Here is an 18,104-nt window from a genome sequence, read left to right as displayed (position 1 = left end):
TTGTCCTCTTGCCATTCCTTGACTGTGCTGAGCCCTCTCCTGCCTCAGGGCCTTAGCACTTGCTGTTCTTAGAACTGGGCCTCTCCCTCTCCCCTTGTTGATGCTTATTCCTTTGAGTCCCTTTCTCCAGGAGGCCCCTTTCTCCAGGAGGCCTTCCCTGGTTGACTACACCAGTCATCCACTATTCTAGAATGATGCACCTCCTCTTGCAACATGTGCCTCATTGAAGTTTTATATTTATTTCTGCGATTTGATTGCTGTCTCTCTTCCTTGCTCAACTTGAAGGTTCATGAGGGCAAGGACCCTGTCTGTTTTGCCTCACTGCATCCCTGACACTAAACACCGTGTCTGGCATGGTGAATAGCTAGGAAATGAACAGGTGAAACCTGTACTGAACAGCTGGCATGTGCCAGGTACTGGAGAGCTGTCTGTTCCTCTGTCTGTTCCTCTGACCTCCCGCAGGAGGGGAACCCCTCCTGTCCCTCAGCACTAAAGACCCACTCAGGAGACACCGAGTCTTCCTGAGTCAGTTACTCATCAAATATGTGTTCACTCCCTCGGGGTGTCAAGCCTATGCTGGAAATGACATAGCCCATGCCCTCAAGAGGGTACAGACTGGTGGGAGAGAGACCCTCAACATAAATGCAGCAGCCAAGGTAAAAAGTGCTATAGCTGAGGCTTTAACATGGTCCCAGGAAGGCCAGCGCAGAGAAGAGGGTATATGCATTGGGTTTTGAAGGATGAGCAGGAGTTTTCCAGGCCAAGAAGACAGAATGGCACAGAGACAAGGACAAATTATACCATATCCAGAGGCAGGTGGCTGGGAGGGTGAGAGAGGGTGTGTAGGAGCAGGGCTGTGAGCCTAGGGAAGAGGAGAAGTGGGAGTTGAGGGTACTGTCTGCAGGTCCCCAGGAAGCTGGGCAGCAGCACACCCTGGGAGGAGAAGGGAGGTATGGGGAGTTGGGTTCCTGTGAGGGGATGGCCTTGAGGGTACTGGGGATATATGGGGGTTGGGAGAGCTGTGGGGTAGAGTGTCTGCACCCCCAGTAGATACCTCCTCTTTGATCTCGTCTACACTGGCATCACCTCAGATTTCCCCTGTAGAAAGGTTTGTGTGGCCAAAGCAGTTTGGAAACCCCCAGGAAACAGCCTGGTGGTCAGGTGTATGGGCTCCGGAACTAGACCATCGGCTACAAACTGGCTCCTCCTGACCACTGTGTGACTGAGGGCCGCACTCCCCTCAAAGCCGGTTTCCTCACCTCCTGAGGCTCATGTGAGGACTGAATGAGCAATTGCTGATGCCGCCGGCCCTGTTCTAAGCACTTCTGCCAGCATTACACTATCCTCCTCCACCACCTCATGAGCTACTTACCGAATTCTCAGGCACATTGTACAGCAGAGGAACTGAGGCAGAGAGGTTACATAATTTGCCCAGGGCCAAGCAGTCTGCTGGTAGAGTCCATACTCTCACTGCTGGACCTCTCTCTCTGTGGTTTTGGGCAAGTTACCTAGCCTCTCTGAGCCTCGTTCTCCTCATCTGTAAAATGGGAATGATAGCAATGCCTCCTCCATGGTGGGGGTCACTGAGGATTACTAGCAACCCGCATACAAAGCGCTTGAACCCAGTGCCTGGCTCCGGTAAGGACAGCATACGTGTTAGCTAGTATATTATTGTGACAGGTGAAGCTGAGTTTGCGTGGCCCGGTTAGCACAGGGCCAGAGGTATGCGTGGCAAGCTCCCCGGAAGGTGAGTGACATTACTGTTATTGCACACTTGAGATTCTGTGGTCCCTTAGGGTTCTGGACATGATGGCTCTGTTTCCCCCTCCCTGCCTCACCCCGACTGCAGGCCAACGAGAACAGCCTGCTGAGTGCGCAGCTCAAAGGCTTCCCCCTGTTCCTGCACTCAAACCTGGGCCTGAAGGACTGCAGCATCAACCCCAGGTCCCCGCTGCTCTACGTGACACGGCCCAGCGAGGTGGAGAAGGGTATGCTGCCCGGCGAGGACTGGACCGTGTTCCAGTCCAACCACTCCACCTACGAGCCAGTGCTGCTGGCCAAGACGCGCTCCTCCGAGTCCATGCCGCACCTGGGCGCGGACGCCGGCCTGCACGCCGCGCTGCACACCACCGTGGTCCAGGACCTGGGCCTCCATGACGGCATCCAGCGCGTGCTCTTCGGCAACAACCTCAACTTCTGGCTGCACAAGCTCATCTTTGTGGACGCCGTGGCCTTCCTCACCGGCAAGCGCCTCTCGCTGCCTTTGGACCGCTACATCCTGGTGGACATCGACGACATCTTTGTGGGCAAGGAGGGCACGCGCATGAAGGTGGAGGACGTGAAGGTAGGGCCTGGGTACCAGCCCGGGGAGGGGGGCCGGCCGACCTGCACACCTTCCTGTACTCAGGCAGGACTTGGCTGTCTGCATCTCCCCTGCACTGTTAGGCCCTCCCTTGGCCAGTTGGCTTTATTAGTTGCCTTATTTGAAGCCAGTGTCATTTAAAACTATGTCGAAGTATTGACTATAGAGGAATTTGCATCTGGAGTGTGGAGCTCAAGAATGTATCTGGAGGAAGAGACCCAGCCACGGAGACACAGATGGGAGCTGGGCAGGGTCGTTCACCCGCCTTGTAATCCAAACATGATTTTTAACTCTCAGAAATGTTTATATGTCAGTCCCAGAGTTCCTACAAACTCCTTAAACAAGAGCTAGAGCTGGAGTCATACACAAGGCATATTTCAACTGAGGTCTGTGTAGACAGTGGAATGCATGTGTTTAATTCAAAGTGTGTTTACCAAACTAAACTCTGTGTACAAGCGGTTTGCAAACCAGGAAGTTTTACAAACGGCTCACTACTAAAGAGAAGCCAGCACATTAAGACCATCGGGCAGTTCTTAGAGTTTTCATCTACTCGCTATTTTACTCAAAGTTATTTACGAAGGAAAGGCCCTCACTAGTGAGAAATGGGGAATCAGTGTCGGTTGCCGTGAATAGAGGGCAACCATAACAATAGCTCCAGTGAAAACAAAGCCGGGATTAAATTCTGCTGAGACACTGCTGCCTCTGGCCGCCTGTCCTCTTCTACGGATTAGCAAGTGTCAGAGACATATTAGCGCCAAACCGAGACTCCTTTTGATGTTGGGAGGAGGATTGGAAAAGAGACTTCCAAGAGGAATGCTTTTCACCTGCTGTCTCCATCCTCTGATATCACTGTTGGGATTGGCCCTGGGCCTGGAAGGAAGGCTGGGGTGGGGGGTCACGCTCCTGCCTTGGTCAAGAGTAAATTCTCTACTCTTCCTCTCGCCTCCCTACAAGGGCAGAGCAGATGGTGTAGGGAGTAGGCACTGTCTCGGGAATCAAGATTTGGCTCCAAGTTCCAATTTGACCCTCACTGGGTGACTCGGGCAGGTCCCTTCCCATCTCTGAGCCTCAGCTACAAAGTGACAAGATGGGTGGACGGGAGGGTTTCAGGCTATTTTCTGACATCCTAGGCTTTCACAGAGGGGCTGGGGTGAGGCGTGAGGGGGGTGCAGACAGCCAGGCTCTGAGCCCTCCCGGCTCCCGCCTCCTGGGACAGGGCAGCATTGCTTTGGTCTGCTTTATGAATCGTGTTTCCTCCTGAGATTTCTTAGGACGGTCTTCTGATGGCCCAACCTTGCTCTCTCCCGTGTAACCTGGGTCTTCGCTCCCTGTCCGGGGTTGACCTCATGTGGCAACCAGGCTGCAGGCTCACTGTATCCCCATGAACCTGGGGTTGCCCCCTGCCCTGCCCTTATTTTCCCTATTTTAGAGTGGGAGGAATGCTAGCAGTCTGGAGCCATTTCTGTAAAAAATACGAACAGAAGCGCCCTCTGCCGTTCGCTTAGCTCAGTGCAGACTGCACCACGCTTCGCCAGCCAGGGTCCCGTTTGCCTTAAATGTCCTTGTGAGTCAAAAAGGACAGAGTGGGTTTTTTTCTTTAATCCCAAGCACGGGCTGCACTGAGCCTTTCTGTCAGAGACTGGGGCAGTACTGGCTGTCAGTGCAATTTAAATAACGCCAACAACAGCTGCTTATGCAGGGCTTGGCGAGGGCAAGGCTTGGGCTCAGGCCTTCTGTGTGTCGCCTCATCAGACCCTCACAGCAGCCTTGTGTGGTGGGCCTTGTCGTAAGTCCCATTTTACAGAGCAGGGCACTGAGGCTCAGAGAAATGAAGTAACTCACCCAAGGCCACCCGGCTGGAGTGTGCGTGTCCACCAGGCAGTGTGTGGCCATGGTAAGATGCCGGTGGCGGCCCAGGGGGCCAGGACATGGAGTCTGCAGTGTTTGGATAGCAGGCTCTTGGATAGCCTTGTGTGTCATGCAAGGATGTTTTTTTCGAGTCTTGATCCCAGAGTACAACTGTAGGTTTGTTTCAGAAGTGTCAACAACCCTTCATTGACTTGCAAAGCACTGGGCGTGCCATGCCTGGGAACATTGCTTTGCTGGGCGCCCAGTACATCGTTGGAAAGGTCATGGTCCTTTGACATTGGCCTTGCATTCCCCTGTGAGGAGAAGTCCTCCACATTTGACATGTGAAGATCTGGGTCTTACAGTGGCAGTGACATAGACAGACATACGACGTCACCATTTACCAAATGTCAGACAGTTCAACATGCAGAATCTTATTTAATTCTCCCAAGAGCCCCGTAGGGAGATGCTATTGCCCCCATTCCTCGGGGGGAACTGAGGCCTGGAGAAGTTATGAAGCTCTCAAGGACACGGCAGAGCCAGCCTAGAGTCTGGGACTCCCGTTGCCAGAAGCCTGGTGTGGGTGGCCACTCGGGACTGGCTTCGGGGGCATGGGGCCCGTGCAGCCACTCAGGGCCCCGTGCTCCGAAGGGCTCGTACAGGTGTAATGCTCTGCTCTGCCTTTCTGTCATTCTTAATTTTGAGTAAGAGTCCCACGTTTTCATTTCCCCCGGGCCCCACGGACGTTTTAGCCGGTCCTGGGACAGTAGGACACTTCCAGGCCTCCGTGGGAGGAATGGGAGCTGCTGGCTCTCCCCTCACCCCTTTCTTTCTCCTCTGCCCATCTTAGGCCCTGTTTGATACACAGAATGAACTGCGCACACACATCCCAAACTTCACCTTCAACCTGGGCTACTCAGGGAAATTCTTCCACACAGGTAAGTGGCCCGGCTGTGCCCCGCTAGCAACCTCCAGGGGCCGTTACATCCAGCCCCTCAGAGCACTGTGCCACGGGCAGCATGTGGTCTGATGGGCCATATTAGAGGCACATTTGATCCCTGTACCCCCCATTCCCACCCCCCAGCCAACAGCTCACAGAACAGTCACAGCCCCAGGCAGAGGCCATTGGGGACATGCTCCCCCTGAGCCTCCCTGGCTGCAGGCTGTGCTGTTCTGGGGAAGTTCTCCCTCGTGTCACCCCCTCTACCCGACCTTTTAAAATGATTACTATTTCTGCTTAAAGTGTCCTTGGATTTTAAGAAATTACAGAAATAGTTAATGTCTGCTCCTGTGCTGTAGCTCAGGCAACGGTTCCAAGCTCTTGAGGGCGTGGCATTGCCTCCTCCCATCCTGTCCACCTGCCCAGGTTGGAGGACCTCAGGGCAGGTGGCCGGGCTGAGCTGCCTGTGCTCGGGCTGCAGGTACTGATGCTGAGGATGCTGGGGACGACCTGCTGCTGTCCTACGTGAAGGAGTTCTGGTGGTTCCCCCACATGTGGAGCCACATGCAGCCCCACCTCTTCCACAACCAGTCTGTGCTGGCTGAGCAGATGGCCCTGAACAAGAAGTTCGCTGTCGTGAGTAAGATTCCCTCCGGGGCAGAGCCGGGCGGGCTAGGGGCTGGGCTGGGGGCCGACGCTGGGCCTCTGGCTGCTTTCACAGTTCGGTCTGACAGCTCCTCATTTAACATCCTTGTAGCCCCGGTCGCATGGAAGCCTCACAGAGACCCCAAGAGGCGGGTATTGGTAGCCTCCTGTTAGACAAGAAACTAAAGCGCAGGGCGGCCACACCAGCTAGTGAGACTTCACCCCAGGCCCGTTTGTTTCCGAAGTCCAGGCTCTTCCTTTCAGGCTAGGATGGGGGGCTCCCTCAGCCAGGAGGGCACGAGGCCGAGGCCGGTGCTAGCTCTGCCTGGGCCGCAGCCAGTGCCAAGCCCAGGTTGGCAGAAAAAGCCCCATTTTGTTCCTCACTCCTGGGTGCTGGAGGGCACGACACTGGGCCGAGAGTTAGAGTCCCAGCTCAGCCAGTCCCTTGCGTGGAGACTCTGAGCACATCCCCTTCCCTCCTGGGCCCCCTTTCCCCTTCTGTACCACGAGGGCTTGGGCCCATGGCCCTGCTGCTCTAGCCGCTGATTTCTCTGTCCCATTCTGCAAAGGGAAATGAGGCCCAGAGGGGATGGGCCCCCGCTCACCCTGCCCTGGCCCTCCTCTCCCCAGGAGCACGGCATTCCCACAGACATGGGGTACGCAGTGGCGCCCCACCACTCGGGCGTGTACCCTGTGCACGTGCAGCTGTACGAGGCCTGGAAGCAGGTGTGGAACATCCGAGTGACCAGCACGGAGGAGTACCCCCACCTGAAGCCGGCCCGCTACCGCCGTGGCTTCGTCCACAACGGCATCATGGTGAGTGGGCCCCGCAGCCAGCAGGCGGTGTGCACACACTCCTTCGAAGCACGGCTTTGGTGAGCTGTTAGTATCTGACATATTTTAAAAGGGTTTCCATCATTTTAGCTGCTGTGTGGAGCAGAGACTGTTGGGGACAAAGTGGGAGGCTGCAGATCAGTTAGGTGCAGGCTTCCAGACAAGAGATGGTGGTGGCTTGGACAGGGGGCCATGTTGGGACGGTTCTGGACTTACTTAGGAGTTAGAGCCAGCAGGGTCTGCTGATGAATTGGATGTCAGGTGTGGGAGAAAGATGAGTCCAGGATAACTCCAGAGTTTTTGGCCTGAACTGCTGAAAGGATGAGTTGTCAGCCCAGATGGGGCAGCTGTGGGGAGGCCAGGTTCATCTATCCGTTATCCATCCATCCATCCATCCATCCATCCACCTTCCACCAACCCACCAACCCCCTCAGTACCAGGCCCTTGAATTAACTGCAGGATGAGGTGGTGACAAGACAGATGAGTTCTCTGCTTTCTTGGAGCCCACAGTTTCATGGGAGGAGACAGATAATAAACACCCTGGCTGCTCTTAGGAGGGGTCCTCCCTCCTCCATCCTTGCCTGGAGGTGCCAGAGCTCCTCTCTGTCCCCATCCCCAGGTCCTCCCGCGGCAGACCTGCGGCCTCTTCACACACACCATCTTCTACAGCGAGTACCCTGGTGGCTCCAGCGAGCTGGACAAGATCATCAACGGGGGCGAGCTCTTCCTCACCGTGCTCCTCAATCCCGTGAGTGCTCCTCCGCCTCGGCTGGCGGGGAGGTGGGCTGCGGTGCCTGTCTGCCTGAGGCAGGCCTCCTCGGGCCTGGGAGCAGCGGGTAGAGCGGGTGTGAGGGCCGGGAATTGGGAAACCCACTCTCCAGCCTCTGCTCTGTCCCTGCTCGCAGCATGGCCTGTGCAGGCAATCCGAGCTTTTCTTCCTTTTATAATCTCGCACTTCAGTAGAGTGTTAGCATTCTAAACCACGTTCTCTCTCCAGTCTTGGTGTGAGTGTATAAATATATAAGTATATGTTAATGTACATAGTAAACAATATGTAAACTATGTATAATACATATAGTGTAAACTATTTACCTGGACTTTCTGGGCCTGTCTTTCCTTATCTGTAAAGTGGAAATAATAATTTGTGCTTTAATAGAGATATCAAGATGTTAAATAAATATCAAGTGGTGGTACTATTTAGCTTTATGGGATACCTAAGTATTACCTTATCTTCCATGCACCACCACCCCGCCAAAAACATGAAACAGAACACCCAGAAAGGTCAGCTTCCATCTCGGGGCTGTAGTAGTTGGTCAGTCAGATCTGCATTCACCTGGCAGTGCCCAGTCCCAGGTCACATAGCGAGACTGTGGATGGCCCCGATGAACCTTGGGCTGGTTATCGAGTGGCCCTTCAAGCTGAAGCAAGACCCAAAGGTCAGAAGTGGGTGACGGTGGCTCAGAGGCTGACCAGCCCCTGCCTCTTCCCCTGCTCCCCCCTCCTGGAGCAGATCAGCATCTTCATGACGCACCTGTCCAACTACGGGAATGACCGCCTGGGCCTGTACACCTTTAAGCACCTGGTGCGCTTCCTGCACTCTTGGACCAACCTCCGGCTGCAGACGCTGCCCCCTGTGCAGCTGGCCCAGAAGTACTTCCAGATCTTCTCCGAAGAGAAGGACCCGCTCTGGCAGGTGGGTGAGAGGGGGGCGCTTGGAGGCCTTGTCTCAGGGAGGGAATGCCCACTGTTCACAGGCTCAAGCTTCAGACGTGGGCAGGGCTCAACCTCACACCCTCAGACTCTTGAGTGTAAACTCAGGTGCACATTTGCTCTCAGCATGGGCTGACTCACTTGTTCTCATGCACATACGTGTCCACCTCCCACACAGACCTACAGGCATGCACACTCACACACAGCTTCTGAAAAAGCAGCAGTACAACCGTAAGTGAATGTGATACAGAGGAAGTATAGAAAGCAACTGCCAGCCTAGCTAGACTCTTAGTCCTCCCTGCCCTCCTCACTCCAGCAGGCCCTGAGCCATGGGAAAGGGGCTGATGGGAGGGTGGAGGGAGACCATTCTCGGGGAAGCCTGCCTCTGGGGACTGTCAAAAACTAGAAACAGAAGCTGGACTTGATGACATGCTCATAGTTCGGAGCAGAGGTCCACAGACTTTGGCCCTGGTCTATTTTTATCGTCTTCCTGGGACCCAGCCGCGCCCAGTCCTGTACGTACTGCCTGCGACTGCCTTCACGCTGCACAGTGGAGCTGACTAGGTGCCACAGAGACGGGATAGGCTCCGAGCCTAAAATATTTGCTAACATTTCAGAAGATTTACTAAACTTCATAGTAAAAGTTTTTGACCCCTGGTTAAGACACATCTCAGGCAGCTAAATTCAACAACCCCTTGTGAATTCCCTTTGTATGACAAACACTGGGCTGAGCATTTTGCTAGGACTGACCAGAATGGCCCCTGCCTGCCAGCTGCCCAGTGTCCTGAGGTGGGGATGTGACAAGGACTCACATAGTAAAGCCGTCAGTCGGGGTGTAAGAGCCACAAATCCACGTGCCATGGGGCCCATTCACTGGGTTCTTGGCCCCCCTGACATCCCTTCCACTGTTGTTTTAGGACCCCTGCGAGGACAAACGCCACAAAGACATCTGGTCCAAGGAGAAGACATGTGACCGCTTCCCCAAACTCCTCATCATTGGCCCCCAGAAAACAGGCAGGTCTCTTCTCTCTTGACTAGCCTCCCCCATCGCCTACTGTCTCAGCATGGAACCCTGGAGACTACCTTGCCCTGGTACCATTCCCGCATAACCTGCCCCCTCTTTCCCAGGAAGTAGGAGTGAAGTTGGGGTGAATAGGAATTGCCTGTCAATGTGGCAGTGGGAGCAGGGTGGAGGGTGGGGTGGGCATGTGATTCTTCAATCTGTCCAGAACCCCCGCAGCCTCAGGGAGCTCTCCCTGTGTCCTGGGAGTCTCTAGTCTAGGCAGAGAAGCCCAGATCAGCTGCTCAGCAAGTTCGAGCAATGCCAGGCAAAACCGGTTCAGTGCAGAGAAGACTGCGATCAGTTAGTCATGTGATCAGTTGGCCATGTCTGCCAGAGGTGCAGGAGGAAGTGGTGACACGATGGCTAAGTATCTGCCATCCACACTCTCTAAGACACAAACATGTACCCTCATCTTATAGCAAAAAACTCAGGACTCAGAGAAGTTAAGTGACTTCCTCTAACACAGTCAGCTAGGAAATGGCAGATCTAGGCCTGGAACCCTGGCCTCTGTGACCCTAGAACATACACTCTTTTTTTTTTTGTTTTGTTAATCTTCATTGGAGGATATTTTTTCCATTGATTTTAGAGAGAGTAGATGGGAGAAGAGGATGAGAGAGAAGAGAGAGAGAGAGAGAGGGAAAGAGAAACATCAATGTGAAAGAGCCACATCAATTGGTTGCTTCCTGCATGAGCCCCAATCGGGGCAGGGAACCTGCATCCCAGGTACGTGCCCTTGACTGGAATTGAACCAGGGACCCTTTGGTTCTCGGGCCAACACTGTAACCACCGAGAAACACTGGCCAGGGCCAGAACATACACTTTTTAAAAAAACATATATTTTATTGATTTTTCACAGAGAGGAAGGGAGAGGGATAGAGTTAGAAACGTCGATGAGAGAGAAACATCAATCAGCTGCCTCCTGCATACCTCCTACTGGGGATGTGCCCGCAACCAAGGTACATGCCCTTGACCGGAATCGAACCTGGGACCTTTCAGTCCGCAGGCCAACGCTCTATCCACTGAGCCAAACCGGTCAGGGCCAGAACATACACTCTTAATCACCAGAGTCTAAAGTCTCCTTCCCTGCTGGGGCCTCTCATTGCAGCGTGTAACCATAGGCTCACACACAAGAAGGAGTGAGCTCTCTGAAGGAGGAGGGCTAGGCCCTGTGTTGTCAAATAGGGGAGGGGCATGAGTGAGGGCACCCAGGAGAAGACGCCTGGAGCCAGATTTCGTAGCCCTTCAAGAATTTCACAGCAACAGCCTGGAGGGTCTGGAGCGCCCTTTTCTCTGAGCTCCTCCCAAGTGCCAGGGAGAACAGAGGCCCAGGGCCAGAAGGGCCCAGCATAATCCTAGACCTAGTTCTGGGATTAGGAGGAGCCTGTCCTGAGTTGGGTGTGGCTGCTGGGGTACATGGTGAGAAAGATTCTGAGTTCCAGTCCTCGTTTAGGGATGAGAATGCTGTGGCGGGTGAGTGATGTCTGCAGTGGGTGCAGGAGATGGGGTGCTCACACGCATGCCATGTATTTGCCATCCCAGGTTTAGTGTAATTCCCTCACTGTATAGATGTGGAGACTAAGCCCCAGAGAAGGGAAAGGACTTCCCCAGGATCTCGCAGTGCCCAGGGGAGAGCTAGAACCAGACCCCAGGATTGTAGGCTCCGGGCTGGGCCCTGGTCTCAGCCTCCTTCCGTCACGCAGGCACCACGGCCCTCTACCTGTTCCTGGGCATGCACCCCGACCTCAGCAGCAACTACCCCAGCTCAGAGACCTTCGAGGAGATCCAGTTTTTTAACGGCCAAAACTATCACAAAGGCATCGACTGGTGAGTGGGCCCTTCTGTCCGCAGAGGAACAGGAAGGCCGCCATAGAGCCTGCCCGGGAGGAGGTCCCCGTAGCCGCGGCAGGAAGCAGCTGTGCTTGCTCACACGCAGCTAAAGTTCCTGTAAACAGGGACAGAGCGGGGTGACCCTGGAGCCACGGTGTTGGAACCTTGTCACGGACAGGACGCTCGATGACCCTCTGCTTTACTGCTCAGGGTCAGAGTCCAGCCCCTCCCTGGCTCGCACAGAAGCATCCTGAGTCCCAGAGGAGGACGGGCTCAGCCAAGGTCCCGAGAGCTGGGGACAGAGCAAGGGGCTAGCATCCAAGTGTTCTGGCCCGAGAGCTGGCCCGTCCCACTGTGGCTGACCTCGGAACCAAAGTGTCTGTGGGTCCTTCAGAGGCGGCTCGCTGGCTTCCAGGGAGTCGCCTGGGGAGTGGCTCACATCGCAGCTTCCACCAGAAGCCGTCACCGAGGTTACCGTGGTGTAGGCACCGCGCGGGGACGGTGTTATGTTCCTTTTTCAATTTACATCTTTCTCTGCTGTTTGTCTTTTCTTGCCTTACACATGTGCTACTCTCCTGTATTGTTATGTCAGTAGTTTACCTGGGTGGAGAGATCATGGCAATTCTTCTGTTTCGTTTTCGCTATTTGTCTATGTCTCTTGTTTTCCATCTCTCTATTTACCTACTTACCTACCTGTCTTTCTGTCTATATCTCTAAAATGGCTGCAACTGTCTAAAACCTATTGTGGCCCTGGCCGGTGTGGCTCAGTTGATTAAGTGTCGTCCCACCCATGCACCCAAACATCACTGGTTTGATTCCCGGTCAGGGCACATGCCCCAGGGTGCATGCGGAGACAGCCTATCAGTATTTCTTTCACTCTGTCTGTCTCTCTTCCTCTCCCTTCCTCTCTCTAAAAAAATAAAAAAGTAAAAATCAATACAAACATATTTTTTTTAAAGTGAAAAAACAAATTAAACCTATTGTGGTGAGATGTATTCTTGGAAGCCAGCGTTTTTCAGATTGCAGGGAGGGCTGTGCCGTGACACCATCTATTTAGCAGCACCGTCAGCAGGGTCTGGGGCAGCACTCCATTAGCAAACACATCAATACGTCTGTGGCAAAGTATGTGAATATTTATACCAAGTAAGATTAATGTCAGCTTTTGCTGCCAAATGGCTTCGCTACAAACATGGGTAAAAGCTTCTGTTTTCAGAGCTTTCTTGATCTAAGTATTACAATGAATTGTGGACAGAAAGATGCATTTTATGAAGAAAATTCAGGAAGAGAGGAAGAAAGGAGAGAGAGAGAGAGAGAGAGAGAGAGAGAGAGAGAGAGAGAGAGAAAGAAAAGGGAAGAAAAGGAAAGAAAGAAAGAAGGAAGGAAGGAAGGAAGGAAGGAAGGAAGGAAGGAAGGAAGGAAGGAAGAAGGAGAGAAGGGGAAGGGGAAGGGGGAAGGAAAAAGAACAGTTCCTCAGCCCATTCCCGAGGTTTTGATTTCGTAGATGTGAAGGGTGGGTGCAGGAGCCCACCTGCCTCATGTGGCTCTGATGAGGGACATCCCTGGGACGCCCCTGGAGGGCCCCTGTCTCACAGGTTAGAGTAGGGATCCCACACTTTAACTAGGGTGGACCTCGTGCACTTGGGTTCCCACGGACCCCTGAAAATGTCCCTCTATTTTGCTTGAGTAGGTGCCCCTGGGGGTTCTGGAATGTCCATCCAGTTTTTTAAGGGGCCTTCAATTTAGAGATGGTCTCAAAGGACTAGTGTGGACGGTCACTCCGGGTGGGATATGGGAGGTTCATCTGGGAAACTGTCAGGCCGCTCAGAGTCCCAGCTCGCCCCCTGGTGGCCGTGGGAGTTAGGGCCCTGTCCGTTTTACTCTGGGAGCATCTGTTTAGGATGGAGACATAACCCATAGTCTTCAGATCGTCCTCGCCCCAAGGATTTCCAGAAAGGGAGACTGCCAAGTGGCATTCCGCTAGCATCCCTGCCAGAAGCAAGTCCTTGCTTGGCTGGGAGCCATGTGCCCTGCTTGCTTTCGGAAGGTCAACCCCCAGCGACCCTCGCCCTCTGTGCTGTATCCCTCAGCCCCTTCCTCAGGAGTTTTGACTGTGAGCCCCCTTTGGGTCCTGCAGGTACATGGAGTTCTTCCCCATCCCCTCCAACACCACCTCCGACTTCTACTTTGAGAAAAGCGCCAACTACTTTGATTCGGAAGTGGCTCCCCGGCGGGCAGCCGCCCTGTTGCCCAAAGCCAAGGTCCTGACCATCCTCATCAACCCAGCGGACCGGGCCTATTCCTGGTACCAGGTGAGCTGGGCCGGAGCAGGGCCCTGGTTGGGGGCGTGGGGCTCTCTGCTACTCATTCGTCCAGCTGGTGTGGCTCAGTGGTTGAGCATTGAGCCATAAACCAGGAAGTCGAGGTTCAATTCCCAGTCAGGGCACATGCCCAGGTTGTGGGCTTGACCCCCAGAAGGGGGTGTGCAGGAGGCAGCCAATCAATGATTCTCTCTCATCATTGATGTTTCTGTCTCTCCCTCTTCGTTTCTCTGAAATCAGTAAAACAACAAGAACAACAAAAACCAAATATTTACTAGTCACAGCCTAGCTTGGCTCCTGGGCTGTGGTGGTGGGTAAGAATGGAGTCCTACCTCCATGGTGCTTCTAGCCTGGTGGGGGAAGCAAGCAGAAATCCTTGGTGAATCCCAGCCAACAGTTATCTGCCCACCCTCCTAGCTTTGCCTGGGGTCCTGCCTCTCATTCTGACGCCAAAAAGAGGTGGAGCTGGGTCTGCTTTGATTTGGTGAATAGTGATCTGGGCTGATACTACCTGTGGCCCCTCACTGGATCCTGGGAGGGGCAGGGGCGGGAATTCAGAGGAGGACAAGATAATAGGATCTGCCATTCTCAGTGGAGGATGCAACGCCTGATCAGGTTAGGAAGTCACCTGAACTATATCCATGTCAGAGTATGACTCCTAGTCCATCCTGGAGAACTAGGACTTCGTTTGATTTTGACAATGTGACTTAACAGGCCTTTTTGGTGGTGTCCTTCCCTGCCAGCCATGTGATGTGCTGGGGTCTTAGGGGTACCTGGTCTACCAGCCAATCCAGAAAGGCCTCCTCAGGCCACTGTAGGCAGCTCCCTGTCCCCTCTGAGCCTATGCACCTGGGTGCTGGTGGCTGTCTCCTCTCTGGGGCCTCGCTGTGCCCACAGCACTGGCAGGGGGCCAGCTACAGACCCTCTTTGCTGTCTGTCCCACAGACCTCCCCCGTTCCTCTAAGCTGGGTGCAACCCTCAGTGGGAGTATGGGGACAGGTGAGGGTTCCCCTGGTCGGCAGGTCCCTGATCTCTGGACCATGGGAATTCTGCGGATGCTGAGGACTCATGGCATTATTTCAGGTGGTTGAAACCTGGCATTCCCCCCTGTCCAGTTCTTCCAACCCTTCTGTCTTAGTCTCCTCAGGCAGTCATAATGAAATATTCTAGACTGGGTGGCCTAAACAACAGGAATTTATTTCTCATAGTTTTGGAGGCTAGAAATGCAAGATCAAGGTGGCACTAGTGCAGCCCCTGATGAGGGTGCTCTTCCTTGCTGTTAGACGACTGCCTTCTCACTGTGCGCGCTGGCATTTCTTCTTACAGGGACGCTAATCCCATCACCAGGGCCCCACCCTTGTGACCTCATCTCGGCCTCATTACGGCCCCAAGGCCCCATCTTCAGTGTTATCACATCGAGGTCAGGGTTTCCACATATAAATTTGGGGAGGGGACAGACATTCAGTCTGTAACACCTTCTGATTTATATAAAGGAGAAATTTTTAATTTGGCACAAGTGGCACATAAGTTCTTTCTAACATTGCTAGGCTGTGTCTTCAACAAAGAGCACGAGCTTTGGGGTCCGGGTCTGTAGCAGATGTTTGTATCTGACTGTGCATTATTTTTATTGTATTTATGAACTTTCCATGTGCAACAACTGTTCTAGTTTTCCATTTATGGAGGGGATAGTGGGTTTTCTTTAGAAATTACTGTGTGTGAATAAGAAAGATGAGTCAATGTAAAGAAGAGTATGTTGACATTGGCTCATGCAGGTGGTTTGTGGATATTGCAGAAATTACAGAGATGGCATGCAAATTACCAGCGTTTGGAAACTGATCTCCTCCAACTCGTGTCTTGCAAAGATGAGGAAATTAGGGCTCGGAGGGGCCGGTGACTGCCCTGAGGTCAGATGTGAAACAGACGGTAGACTTGAACCCAGGGCTCTGGCGGCCTCATGGCTGCTCGCCCACTCAAGCTTCTTCCTGCTTGCCCTCCAAGTGACCTGCCGACCCTCTCCCCTTGCCTGCAGCACCAGCGAGCCCACGATGACCCTGTGGCCCTGAAGTACACCTTCCACGAGGTGATCACGGCCGGGCCCGACGCGTCCTTGAAGTTGCGTGCCCTGCAGAACCGCTGCCTGGTCCCCGGCTGGTACGCCACCCACATTGAGCGCTGGCTCAGCGCCTTTCACGCCAACCAGGTAGCCGCCTATCCCTCCCCCTGGGAGGGCCAGCACAGTATGGGCGTGCTGTGGTTGGCAGAGAGCCTCCAAACCTCTCCCACCAGTCACGGGGCTGGGAATTCCATCCCTGGCGAGTTAAACCTCTGGGGTCCTCTGAGGTTTCAGTCTTGTTTATCCCAAGGTCGGTGTGTGAGAATCCCCGAGTCCTTGTTCCATCACAACAGAGGCTGTGTTCTTAAGGGGACCCAGAAAGCCCCGGAGTAGGTCCCTGGGAGGGGATTTGGGGGTGTGGTGATGGAGGGAGAACCTAGTTGGAGGGGTAGCAGGGCCAGATCACGAGACACGTTTAGGAAAACTTGGAGGACTCGGGCAGGAGAGCAGCATGTGGGCCAAGAAGCCTGAGGAGAGGCCAGCGAGGGCAGTTGTGGGGATGGGAGGAAGGGATGACCTCGGTCGGGGAGGCGGGCAGAGACCAGGGAGCTGGGCTCGGAGGGCAGCGGGCCAGGGACACCTGCCATTCAGAGGCGGGGGAGGCAACAGACTCTCCAGAGTGCGGGAACCCCAGTTTGTAACCATGGCTGCTGACCCAGAAAACTGGGGCCCCTTTGCCACGGGAGTGAAAGCAGGTTCAATTGATGCCTTTATCTTTTCTTTTTTTCCAGATTCTGGTCTTGGATGGCAAACTGCTGAGAACAGAACCTGCCAAAGTGATGGACACAGTGCAGAAGTTCCTCGGGGTGACCAACACCATCGACTACCACAAAGCCTTGGCGTGAGTGGTGCCTTTGAACGGGATTTCCTGAGCAGGCAGCTGGGCCAGGCACCGAAGTGTAGAGTGATGACGGGAGAGACACAGGTCAATTAGCAGCAGTGTGAGGACGGATGCATGTCCTTGACGGCAATTTAGCAGAAAAGCTACGAATAACATGACTTCGGTCATATCTATAAATCTGTTCTCCTCTGTCGGCCCCGCTCCTGGAGTATTCTGTTCAGTCTGGGCGGGACATTTTCAGATGTTTCATCTAGTAAGTTAGACCAACAGTGAGCAGCCCCAATTCTCACAAGGTTTCTTAGTCTTAGATTATGACTTAATATAATTTTAGGAAAAGCAAACTACAGATGTTGTTGAGGCTGATAATCCCAGGCATTCAGAACCCAGTGCAGATGTGCACACAGTGCCCTCCCCAGAGGAGTGAGTGCCAGCGCGTGCTGCCGGGGCTCAGGGCTGGCACAGGCCGCCTCCCCGTGCTGGGTACAGACAGTGGCACCCTCAGCTGGCCCAGGGGCGTCTTGAGAAGGAAGAATAAAGCACCTCCCCTGGCTGCCTTCTTAGGAAAGTCTCGCAGCAAGAATGTGCCCTTCTCACTATCTTGGAAGTTGAAGGTGGGGAAGGGCAGTCAGTCCTTCACTTTGAGGCAGAAGCAGCTGAGGGTGTGGGCTGTGAGGTCAGAGATGCCTGGGTTAGGACCCAGGTCCATGACTTCCTTAGCTGTGCGACCTTGAGAAATGTGTTGGCTCCTTCAGGCCGCACTTCCTCACCTGTGAGTTGGGGACATAGGTAATGATCCCTACCTCCCGAGGGTCGCTGTGTTGAATGAAAGCATTCACGTGGAGCTCCTAGCTCAGTGCCTGGCATGTAATGCTGAAGAAATGCAGCTGCTGTCATTGCCATCACCATTGTCTCTGCCTACCCCATGCCCATTCAGAAATCCCTACTTCCTTCACCTGCCAAAGGTGAATTCTGTGTTCCTGCTGTCCTCGTGCCCACGAGTCTCCTCATGGTTCCTGGCTTGGGGCTGAATTCTGATGCCAGGATGCCTCCCCTCCCCATGACAGCTTCAGATCTCATCTCCCCAAAATGCCTTAGAACAGCGGTTCTCAACCTGTGGGTCGAGACCCCTTTCACAGGGGTCGCCTAAGACCATCCTGCATATCAGATATTTACATTACGATTCATAACAGTAGCAAAATTACAGTTATGAAGTAGCAATGAAAATAACTTTATGGTTGGGGGTCACCACAACATGAGGAACTGGATTAAAGGGTTGCGGCATTAGGAAGGTTGAGAACCACTGCCTTAGAAGGTCCAGCATCACTTCAAATCCCAAAGGCAGCCTTGTGCTGTCATTTCTGAAATTCACTCCAAAAAATGAAACTTCCCAATGATGGGCATGCTTAAATACAACTGCAGGTATTGTAATTCTTCATAAAAAATACAGTTTATTAAAAAAAACCACAAGAACCTCACTAAACTGCCCCCCTCCGTTGGATTCATGGATAAAAGAGTGCTGCTCACCCCAGGGCTGGGGAATGCTTAGGAGAGGTTACCGGGCTGTGAGGGGGGTGCCAGGTTATGGATTCATGTAGGATCTGGG

General features: G+C 53.7%; 1 protein-coding gene across 1 annotated transcript in view; it reads left to right on the top strand.

The window, feature by feature from the left end:
• NDST1 (N-deacetylase and N-sulfotransferase 1) overlaps positions 1-18,104 on the top strand; it is a 35,502-nt gene that overhangs the window by 14,885 nt on the left and 2,513 nt on the right. Inside the window, exons 3-13 of the mRNA XM_014456203.2 lie at positions 1,850-2,344; positions 5,061-5,148; positions 5,632-5,786; positions 6,426-6,611; positions 7,249-7,377; positions 8,140-8,322; positions 9,257-9,353; positions 11,103-11,226; positions 13,364-13,538; positions 15,577-15,747; positions 16,392-16,501. Of these exons, the coding sequence (XP_014311689.1) occupies positions 1,850-2,344; positions 5,061-5,148; positions 5,632-5,786; positions 6,426-6,611; positions 7,249-7,377; positions 8,140-8,322; positions 9,257-9,353; positions 11,103-11,226; positions 13,364-13,538; positions 15,577-15,747; positions 16,392-16,501 (1,913 nt within the window). The remainder of the gene's footprint in view (positions 1-1,849; positions 2,345-5,060; positions 5,149-5,631; positions 5,787-6,425; positions 6,612-7,248; positions 7,378-8,139; positions 8,323-9,256; positions 9,354-11,102; positions 11,227-13,363; positions 13,539-15,576; positions 15,748-16,391; positions 16,502-18,104) is intronic.

This window comes from Myotis lucifugus, unplaced genomic scaffold, assembly GCF_000147115.1.
Source record: "Myotis lucifugus unplaced genomic scaffold, Myoluc2.0 scaffold_56, whole genome shotgun sequence".
Classification (NCBI taxonomy): Eukaryota; Metazoa; Chordata; class Mammalia; order Chiroptera; family Vespertilionidae; genus Myotis; species Myotis lucifugus.
The sequence above is the reverse complement of the archived record's forward strand: the minus strand, read 5'-3'. Positions and strand labels throughout refer to the sequence as shown.